Below are 10,899 nucleotides of genomic sequence, written 5' to 3'. Positions count from 1 at the left end.
TTTTATTTTAGGATCATAATGTCCTTATGCTGATATTATAAACCATAACAAGATTAGATAAATGTAAAAAGTCCTTTTTACCCTTAGCTTCTTCTTCCCCTCCTTTAGTTCCACTCTTCATGTGCCCGCAATATAATGTGATGCATGGATGATAAAATTCCATGTTTCAAATTTAACACTTGTGATGTTCAGCTCATAAATGCATTAATTGATGCTCATGCCACTACACTTATTTACTTTTTTAGTAATAATAAGCTGTTGAGAAATTTAGAAGAGGAAGGAGACAAGGGTAAAGATCGAGGACTTTTTCATAAATCTCATATTATTATAGAGTATAATATAGCATAAGGATGAGTTTCACCCGAAAATGAAAGTTGAGCGACTATATTGATCTATCTGAAAATTGAGGGATGAACTTGACCCTCAGATGGGACCAAAATGTCTATTTTGCCATTTCAATTGGTACCCTATATATGCATGCTTCCTGTTCAGCATCTTGGAGGCTGCTGCTGCCACCACCATCAGACATTTGAACATCTTTTAAGCTAGAAATAAATAAAGCCCCCTCACACCTTTGTTAAGCTAGCTATCAAGATAGATGTAAAGAAAGGAAAATGTATGTTGGTATCGATATGCTTATTTAACACGATTGCTCCTCCAGTGAGGTCGGGCAGCACAATGATGCTATATATTTCGCCTTTCGATCGCTCACCAGCGCGATCAATAGACGTTTGTTTCCTTTTATTACCATCCAAAAATAACAAGAAAAGTAGGCCTCAATAAAGAAGATCTTCTCAGCATTATTAGTTAGTGACGCTCTTTCTGGAGACAGTGACCGCAGATAAATATGTTGAGGCATTATGCGCTTTGTATGGCATTTTGATTTCATGACCTGACCTAGAAAGTATATAATAATAAGGGCTTGATGGTGAGTGCATTGAGGGGTGGTTAGGATGCCATTCTTTCAGTGTCTCGATCGGCCACCACAAAGTTGGTGTTAAAATTAAGTCGAGTCTTTTCTCTAAAAAAAATTAAGTCGAGTCCGCCAATGCAAGACCAATATTTTTAGACAGACCAACAAAATCACTCATCCACACCATTGAAAACTAAAGTAACTGTAGAAAGATCCTTTTTGGAGTTCCTTCGTTCAAATAATAATGGATGGTAATAATAAAGAAATTAATTGGTAGATAATTTAGATGCATGCCTTGAATCTCATGGATGCACCATATTACTAGCAGACAACAAAAGGAAGAGCTCGTCCATTGTTCATTGCATTGCATGATTATTATTCACTTAGGTAGTAGTTTGGTACCCTGATATTTGCGCTCCCGTTCCATCCTCTTCTCTCTCTTATTTTTTTCATTCAAACAAAGAGCTCGCTAAAAGATGGAGCACCATGGATACGTCCATGTAGTAAAGCAATAGAGCACAAGTGGAGCCAAGATTTGGTGTTTCTCCTTTTCGTCCCATGATAAAGAGTCGACCTACTATCAATATGGAGCTGCTTTAACAAACCTTTGGTTTTAACAATGCCACGCACCATGCGGCCGGAGATCTAGAGCTGAGCTCACAAACCTTGCCGGGTCATCCACCTCCTTTCGTGCACTGGTCAATGCTGTTTTTGCTTCCATCTTTTCTCCGGTGTGCGATAATGGTGTTGGTGAACGCTGATGGTGGTTACCAAACCAGCTGCGGTGACACAACGACAAGCTAAGGTTGACGCCAAAGGTAACACTGCTGATGGCAGCATGTAGTGGTAGAGGAGCCAGATTCTTGCATTGAGGTGGGGAAATTTAAAATGTTTTTCTTTGTAGGCAGAATGTTTACACTAGTAGAGAAACCCACATTCATCCCTCTCATTTATCTCGATAGAATTTAATCTCGGGACTAATGGTCCCATTAGTCCCAGATCCAAATTTTATGGACATCGGAGCTCTTTCTGTATGGATTGGTGTTAATAATCGGGACTAAAACTAGACCATTCAGTCTGGGTTGATGTTAATAATTGGGGTTACCAGCCAAGACTAAAGGGTTCTTCATAGGTTTGTTTTAAAGAAAAACATCATATTTAGAGTTACATTACATGTGGTGCATAGACGGGGTAGTAAGGAGGTTGTGCACTTGTGCACAATGTAAGGCTCCGTTTGGATGTAGATATTGAGATGGTTGGAATTGAATTGGGTTCAATACCAAAGCAGCCGTGGTATTGAAATGGCTATAATGCCAATATCATTGTTTGGATGATCATTGAATTGCCTTTTGGAATCATAGCAAGTAGCTCAAATATGATTCCTGTTTGGATGCAAAAGAATGGAATTGAAATATGGCACGAGATTGACCAAAGGCAGAGCTCCGACCTTGGGTGGAAGTTCGACGGCGGCGTCCATGGTGGGAGAAGCTCGACCTAGGGGGAGCTCGACGGTGGCGGCCATGGAAAGGGCCGATCCCCGTCCTCCTCCGCGCCGAACTCCAGCCGGCGTCCATGGCGGGCGAGCTCCGTCCTCCTCCGTCCTGGACTCGCGCCGCTGCCGCCGAGCCCCGTCCTCCTCCGCGCCGAACTCCAGCCGGCGTCCATGGCGGGCGAGCTCCGTCCTCGGCGGCGGCCTCGCGCGTGCGGGGGAGGGGTGATGCCAGACCCGGTAGAGGGACGGCGCGGACAGCGGACCCAGCCTCATCCGGCGGCCTCGGCGGCGGCCTTGCACGCGGGGGGAGGGGGCTGCTAGACATAGCAGAGGGACTCGCTCCACGCGCCGCGCGCCGGGCACCACCTCTTCGACGGCGATGGGATGCTGCAGGCGGTGTGGCTCCGCGGCGGCCCTGCAAGATGCGCGCGAGAGAGAGGAGAGGGGAGCGGGGAGAGGGAGAAGGGAGAGAGGAGAGGGAGAGAGGGATGCGGGGAGGAAGAGGGAGCGGAGGCGGAGCTCAGGGATAGGGGGAGGAAGAGAGGAGACGCGGGGAGGACGATTCCAGACAATACGGAGGTGGAGAGCTCGGTATTGCGGGAGGGGTGCGGTGGTACGCCGAATTCTATTCGGTATTGGTGAGAGTTTCCAATGCTGATTCCTGGAACATCCAAACAGCTGGTATTGGATGCCCTCAATACCAATTCCGAATTCCAAGCTTCAATGCCTACATCCAAACGGGGCCTAAGAGGTTTTGGGTTCAAGCCCCATGAACCGCAAAGTTGGGGGTATTGTGCTAATTATTTTTTGTCCTTGCATGCCAAGATCTTTAGTCCCGGATTCCTAGTCCCCATCGAAGAAACCAGACGCAATGACATGTATGTATGCTTGGTAGGAAAGATGTCTATTTAAAGAATTAGTTAAATCAAGTAAATTGAGTAACACTACATCTTTCATCAAAATACTACCTTAATTAGATTTAATTTGTAGAGTTATCTACCTACATAAATATCATAGAAAAGATGAATAGTCAAACGAATGAAAAAACAATAATGGTGTCATCATATATTTGAAAACGGAAGTGGTAATTACACTTATCCCAACCATGTGCGACAAGAGAAGAAAATTGCTTCAACCCTCAAAAATAAATGTTTCCAAACAACTTGACCTATAAAAGGCACCATTGCCCTCCCTCTAGCAGTCCAGTGGGATACAAGCACATAAGAAAAGGGTTTGATACATATGTTCTCATGATATTGGGGCATTTTGATTCCGATTGCAATGGGTTGGGCTTGGGCGGTCGCTTTTTTTATGGCCACGGCCCACGGGGCTTGGGCTTGGGTTTTCTCATGATATTTCAGTTTTTTTTTTGAGGAAGCACCACCTTTTATTATTCTTCCTAAAAAAAACGGCCCCGAAGTTTAATATGATAAATCCGTCCCAATTAGTTTTCCAAGAAAATAAAGCCTGGTATCTCAACAGGCCCATCAAAACCCCGGCCCACAGCCCACACAAGAGCGTCGGCTGGGCCTAATAAAAGCTGCAGCTGCTAACCCCACCAGGCTGTCAGAGAGAGTTAACTGCCTCTGGGCCCACACGTCGGCCACCACGTGCATCGTCCGGCCGGCGAGGGACCACGGCGACACCCACCCGCCGGCGCACGGTTCCCGAATCTCTCTCCCACACGATTCCTTCCTCTCGCCGGGACCGAGACGCCGACCCAACTACCCGAGCATCGCGGAATCCGCCGCTCCCCGGAAAAAAAAAATCAAGCGAGTACAGTACAAAGGGCGCGTGCGCAGTGCTCGGTTGTGGCCCTGTGGGAGGAGGAGTAGGTGGGTAGATCGATCGGAGCGGTTCGGGCGGGGTCGGAGGCCGGCCGCCATGGCAGCAGCGGGAGGAGCGGGGCGGGGAGGAGGGAAAGGAGGAGGAGGGAAGGGGGAGGGGTCGCTGGCGTACAGGGCGTGGAGGCTGTACCTGCTCCAGCTCCAGCAGCACCCGCTTCGCACAAAGGTCCCATCTTTCGTTCTTGTTCTCGGGTTTTGTTCTATCTTTCGGGAGAGGGGGAGTTCTTGCTCTTGAACTGGGTTGGTTTGGTTGGCCGATGCAGATGATCACGGCGGGGTGCCTCGCCGGCGTCAGCGACTCCGTGGCGCAGAAGCTGTCCGGGCACCAGAAGATTGAGAAGCGCAGGCTGTTCCTCAAGATGGTAAGGATGCTGCCTCGTATTTAGGGTATGTTTGTTTGAGCCGCAGCTTTTGGGCTTTCCTGAAAAGATGCGGCTGGCCTTTTCTTCTAAAGCTAGACGATACTTTTAACTTTCTAGAACAAAAAAGCTATAAAAATACAGTTTTCTAACCTTTACAGCTTTTCTGAGCTTTTGCTTTTCCAGAAGCTATTATGCCGTGTTTAGATCTTTTGGTAAATTTTTTTAAAGAGAATCTTGTTATTAGGAGCGTTAAATAAAATCGATTTATAAAACTTTTTGCACGGATGGAAATTGCGAGATGAATCTAATGAGCCTAATTATATATGATTAATCCATAATTATAATACTCTATGCATCTCGCGATTTAGTAGGTTCATTAGATTCATCTCGCGATTTACAATCTATCTGTACAAAAAGTTTTGTAAATAAATTTTATTTAATACTCTATGCATGTGTCCAAACATTCGATGTAAACTTTTTTTGTGTAAATTTTTTGGATCTAGACACACCTATTTGTTTGATCTTCTAGTTTTTCAAGCTGAAAAGCTGCCCGGAAGCTAAAAAAACATACCCTTAATTTCTGCCTTTCCGGTACAGTCAGTGAGTGTAGTTGCTGTGGAATCGTATAAGATCAATAGATGGTGAACTGTAGTTTCGTTATTGTATACCAACTGGTTTTGGAGGGAATTCTCGGTACTTGGTTTGTGGGGTTGTAGTTGAAGGATGTGTTGCTTCAATTCAAGTAATTTACTAGAAAGTAGTTTCAGTCCATCATTGAATTATGGCACTGTGGATGTGGTCTGCTTCTGCTTGGTACTAATTTTCAGTGGTTTATGTTGCCATAACGCTCGGAGCTGCAAGTAGATTTTTTAGAGAACGATGAAACTTTGTGGATTCTTTATGCTGAGTGCAAACATGAATTGCTAGTACGCTACCAAATCAAGGTGTCGCAAGTTTTCAGAACTATGTCACGTTGTTTCTCAAAACAAGGGTACCAATTAAACTTTGGCTTTGGATGTTTGATTCTGTCAGGAAAATTGTGCACCCCAATAATTGAATAGGATCTTTTGCATAGGGATGAATCTCTTTTGTTTTGAGAGGAGAGCTGCTTACTGGTTTCTGTTGTTCTACAAACTTGTGGTCTCAAGTCCCAGTTGTCCTAGCTGTTGTTAGTGTAACATATTGTATAGCCTTCATGAAAACTTTATGAGGGTATTGAGTAGTTGAATCCAAATGGAACTTAAAGACATTGGCAGTTAACTTAAGCTATGCTTCTGTAATTCATACTTTGCCCTATTGATTGCTGAGAAATCAAGGTGCTCCACGTACTTTAATCCAATCTGTTATGTCTGTAACCAAAATAAATGAATTCACCATTGGGTGTTTTCTTTATATGCCTATGTTCTTCTATTTATGCTCACTTGCATGTACCTGTCTGACACCACCTACTGATGCCATGCTACAGCTCTTTGGTTTTGCACATGGTGGCCCATTTGGACATTTTTTGCACAAAATTCTGGATTATATCTTCAAAGGGAAGAAGGATACCAAAACTATAGCTAAGAAGGTATACTGTTTGTAACTGACAATTTTCACCATACCTCTCATTTCTTCCGTCCAGGCAACTGTTTATGTAGTTTATACTTCTCCTGAAAACATTGAATAAATGTTTTGACTTTGGTAGCCTAATAGTTGACAAGGAAACCTAATAGTTGACAAGGAAAGAAAAATTGGACTACAGTAATCTAGAAGTACTGCTTGCAAATTGTCCAAAGTCATGATTGGAGCAACATTATTTTTTGTTGATTCCAGCAAAAATATGATTTACTGATGGATTCCGGCAATGTGTTCCGTTTTCCATTTCTCTCAATTTGTATTGCTATCTTGCCACTGAAATAGTTCTAGATTGGTTAGCTTGTTCAGTTTTTCATTTTTCATATTGCTAGTTTGACACTGAAATAGTTCTAGATTGGCTAACTTTTCAAACTACTACCAAATTATGACAACCTTTTATTTACTGGTTGGATTGGAACCCTGGGTTCAGGTGAAGCTAATACTTGTAAACAACCTTTAATCGGTGTTATACAATGTTACTTTTCAGGTTTTGCTGGAGCAAGTGACATCTTCTCCCTGGAACAATTTGTTGTTCTTGTTCTATTACGGATATGTTGTTGAGAGTAAGTGTGCTATAGTTTGTTGTGATTAAAGAAGTGTTAACATCATGCTATACTAAATTGCCAGTTACCATCTCAAAATCCCTCCTTTCGTCCTCTTTCCATTTATATATATTGCATCGCTCCAATTGCCAGTCTCCCGAAAATGACTATCATAACTCATAAGCAGAAATATGAGATCAGAGTAGCATCTTGAATGATATGGCCATCTCTGAAATTGAATACAATACCATTGTTGCTTCCATGTATCCTCTACCATATGCTGTCAGTCCAAGGGTACTTATTCCATCTTGCAATTTAGGGAGGCCTTTGAAGGAGGTGACCATCAGGGTGAAGAAACAATATCCTTCTGTGCAATTGAGTGCTTGGATGGTATGTATTTTTTTTTCTTTCAGTGCTGGTACTTGTCTTTCAATTTCCCTTCACAAAACATTCATAAAATCCGATTGCTCTGCAGTTTTGGCCGATTGTTGGCTGGATAAACCATCAGTACATTCCTTTGCAATTCCGTGTTATCTTCCACAGCTTTGTTGCATGTTGTTGGTAATGTTCTCTTGTCCTGAACATTCTACAAGACATGTTTCCCAATGCCCCCCACTTGGTGAATCTCACTTGTTATCTGGTCATCTCGTTTTTCCTCCTGTGCAGGGGGATATTTCTCAACCTCCGCGCAAGGGCTATGTCTCTGAAGCAGGCTTAGATGGTATTGGAGGAGCAAAATAGCAGCGCAGCTCCAAACCGAGTACTAACTGGCCAAAGACCAAGGATGCTGGACTCTATATCCTGTACTGTTTAGAAACAAAAATCTTCTTCAAGCCATTCTAGTAGTTGAGGCTTTCGACTATTTATCCTGCAGTAGTCGGTTTATTCAATTGTCAACACGTGCAAAGACAGATTAAGCTTTTGTGAATCGTGATGGAACCGATGTATGACGAATTTACCTGCATTTGAGAACAGCTCATTGTCTGTTTTTTTTCTTTTCAACAAAGTTCTGGTCATGATATTGTTCCAGTGTCTACTGTTGTTGCTGGTAACCAAACCTGATGCCTGACCAGATGCTCTTCTCAGATATATTCAGACGCTAGAAATGACCCCAACTATTCAGAATCCCACACTGGGTGACTGGCTTGAGACATTAGTTTATTCCCAGTCAATGGTGCAATCCCGGGCTAGCACGCCAATCTCCGTGCAAGAGCCGCCTGAAACTCAAAACTCACCTGAAAAATCAGAGTCTCGTCAGACACTCAGACCACGCGGCGCCATCGACGCCCTGAATTTTTCAGGCCGAACCGGCGGGCATGTGCATTGGAGCTTTGACATCGCGTGCCGTCTCTCACTCGGCCGTCGTCACGTCCTTCCGTTTTTGTGGTCCTGTCGATTCCGTTACCTTGAATTGACCGTGCCGTCGTCTCTGCGCCCAAGTCTGAACAATTCCTTGCCTAGCTGGCTGGTCGTAACAGGCTAGTAGTTGGCAAGCGTAGAGGCTTGACAGGTCCATGATGCCTTCGCAAAGACCACTGACCAAGTATTCATTCAGGATCTCGCTGAGGGAGGAGCTGCGCACTGTTAGCAATGGCAGCCAGTCTGTCTCGCAGTACAAGAACCGCCTCAAAATCGCCCCCGAAACACACGACCTTACCTTAGCTCCTCGTCGTGGACGTAGCAGGCCATTTTTTTAGGGGCCCACGGTACAGCAAGTTGTATAGTTGTATCACTTTGGTCTAACAAGTAGCAAAACATGCAAACGGATACGTTTTCAAATGAGTGTGAGGGCACGGGCTGCGGCGGTCAGTCAAAGACTAAAAGCCCCGTTTTGTCTCGTCTCGCTCTCGCACCAAAACAGGTGTGGAACGAACGACGCTGGCCAAGGACGACAACCTGCAGACCCGAAAAGAGACAAACAACCATGTGAAATGTGCTCGCGAAAACAATAAGCTCCATCCATCATGGCAAGCTCCTCGCCAAGAACGAACATCTCTCTTCTCTAAAAAACTGTTGCATCTGAAACTGTCACGACTCGCGAAAACTGGTGCTGCCTGCTCCCATCGCGTCGCATCCATCACGTACGCGCTGCCCGCAAAACCTTTTTTTTTTTCTTTCTTTTGTCTACGCTCTATCCGCCGCGACGGCCCGCGCGCCCCCGTCCGTCATGTGCGGCCGCCGCAGCGTTCCGGATGATGCCGCGCTGCCATGCCATGGCAGGTGGCGAGCGCTCGCACCGTCGGAGCCGCGTGCGCATCCGATGGCAACACGTAGCCCGCGCGGACCATGTTCTTGTCAGGTCATCGGTGCCGGTTGCGACGGGATCGAGCTGTAAACTTGTTTCAGAGTTCAGATCATGCGTGCCGGAGTCAAACTACGGGCTAGCTGGAATTGGATGGATCAAGAGTTTTCATTTCGGTTTCTCGACTTGTTACAAAAGAATGAATTGAATTCCTAGCAGCTAGGAACATTTGTTCCGGATTCTAATAGCGACTAGTATTGTTCGCATCTATGCACATTTCTCGCGGGCTCGATCGGTCTCCATCTCCGGCGCCGGTGATCATCAGAAGAGCTTGCCGGCGTAGTCCTGGATGTCCTCGTCCCTGAACGACGGCGACGCCATCTCCCTGAACTGCCTCAGGTCCGACGCGCTCCGGCCCAGCAGCAGCGCCACCTTGGTCTCGAACACCTCCCCGTTCTCGCGCCGCTCCGGGTCGGCCTCCCCGAGCGCCGCCTCGATGTCCTCCTGCAGCTTGCGGTAGAACCCCGCGCAGTTGCGCAGCAGCTCGAACACCATGCCCAGCTGGCCCCCGTGCTCCACCGTGTTCGCCGCCGCCGCCAGCGCGCCGCACAGCGCCGCGGCGCCGGGCGCCCAGTTGCCGCCGGCGTCGCCGCCGATAAAGATCGCGGCGACGGCGCCCGCGCCCGCGAGCGCCGGGCCGGCCACCGCGAGGCCGCGGTTGAGGGCGAGCACCAGGGCGCCCACCGTCAGGTACTGGCGCTCGTCCTTGGCCCGGAGCACGCGCAGGAGGCCGCGCATCTCCTCCTCCAGCTCCGGCGTCCAGCCGTTGCTGCTGCTCCCGGCGCGGCGGCCGAAGCTCTTGGACCGCCTGCTGTTGAGCGGCTGCGGCTGCGGCTGCGCGCGGCGGCGCGGCCACCACCGTGCCGGCTCGACGGTCTTGGGGAACTTCTCCAGCATCCCGGGGAGCAGAGGCAGCGGGTACGCCGCGTCGAGCGCGAGCACCCGGTCCATGGCCTCCTGCACGTCGGCGTCGGTGACTGCCGCCGCCGCCGCCGCCGCCCTGTAGCTGACGTCGCGCTCGAGCTGCCTCCAGAGGCGCGTGGCGTTGCGCTGCTCCTCGGCGAGCTGCGACGGCTGGATCCTGTTGACCGCGGCCATGGTGACCGCCGCGGTGGCGAGCAGGACCCCCGCGGAGGCCCCGAGCGCGGGCGCGGCGGCGCCCGGCGCGAGCGCTGCCATGGCGGAGGCCGCGAGCGCGAGGGAGTTGGTGGAGTGGAGCAGCAGGTGGTTCCAGTTGTCCCGCTGGCGCCCGATGATGTCGTGCATCTCCGCGCGGTCCGCCGCGGCGTCCGCCACCGCGCGGAGCCTCTCGGCCGCCGTGCCGTCCCGCGCCGGCGCCGCGATCCAGTCCAGCTTGAGGGCGAGGTCCGCCGCGGGGGCGCTGGCGGCCGGCGACGCCTGCAGTCCGCTAGGCGCGCGCGGCGCGGCGCGGCATGGGGCGGCAGCCGCGCTCCGCCGCGGCCGGCGCGCGGGGTGGGAGGAGGAGGAGGTCGAGGTGGAGGCCGTCAGGAAGAGGCGCTGCGCCTGGAGAGCCGCCGCCATGGGTGGAGTGGCACGATGAGATGCAGCTGCGCGCGTGAGGATTAAAAATTCTTGGCTTTGCGGATCGCGATCGCTCGTCCACTACTCCACTGATGAAGTCGATTTGGAAGGAGAAGTGGTGGCTTTGCTTGCGTTGGGTGATTGATGATGAGGATGGATGTTGGGGGAGGGGAGGCGGGGTATTTATAGGAGGAGGGCGGGGCGGGACTCGGGAAGGGTGGTGGGGTTTGACCGGGCGGGATGGGAGGTTGGTCTGGGCCGGGCCGGGTCAATTCGGCTTCTGGG

General features: G+C 49.0%; 2 protein-coding genes across 2 annotated transcripts; one reads left to right on the top strand and one right to left on the bottom strand.

Annotated features, from left to right (window-relative positions):
* The first annotated feature begins 3,986 nt into the window (after nucleotides 1–3,986).
* On the top strand, nucleotides 3,987–7,799 carry LOC120655145 (peroxisomal membrane protein PMP22-like). The gene is made up of 7 exons (XM_039932860.1): nucleotides 3,987–4,418; nucleotides 4,516–4,614; nucleotides 6,080–6,181; nucleotides 6,716–6,791; nucleotides 7,090–7,160; nucleotides 7,246–7,331; nucleotides 7,437–7,799. Exons 1-7 carry the CDS (start codon nucleotides 4,290–4,292, stop codon nucleotides 7,486–7,488), a joined length of 615 nt encoding a protein of 204 aa, XP_039788794.1. The 5' UTR covers nucleotides 3,987–4,289; the 3' UTR covers nucleotides 7,489–7,799.
* A 1,362-nt stretch (nucleotides 7,800–9,161) lies between these two features.
* Nucleotides 9,162–10,751, bottom strand: LOC120653958 (probable F-box protein At4g22030). The gene has a single exon (XM_039931608.1). The coding sequence runs from the start codon at nucleotides 10,612–10,614 to the stop codon at nucleotides 9,334–9,336; it is 1,281 nt and encodes a 426-aa protein (XP_039787542.1). The 5' UTR covers nucleotides 10,615–10,751; the 3' UTR covers nucleotides 9,162–9,333.
* Between the last annotated feature and the right edge of the window lie 148 nt (nucleotides 10,752–10,899).

This window comes from Panicum virgatum, chromosome 1N, assembly GCF_016808335.1.
Source record: "Panicum virgatum strain AP13 chromosome 1N, P.virgatum_v5, whole genome shotgun sequence".
Classification (NCBI taxonomy): Eukaryota; Viridiplantae; Streptophyta; class Magnoliopsida; order Poales; family Poaceae; genus Panicum; species Panicum virgatum.
Note: the sequence above shows the minus strand (reverse complement) of the source record. Positions and strands in the feature narration are given on the sequence as shown.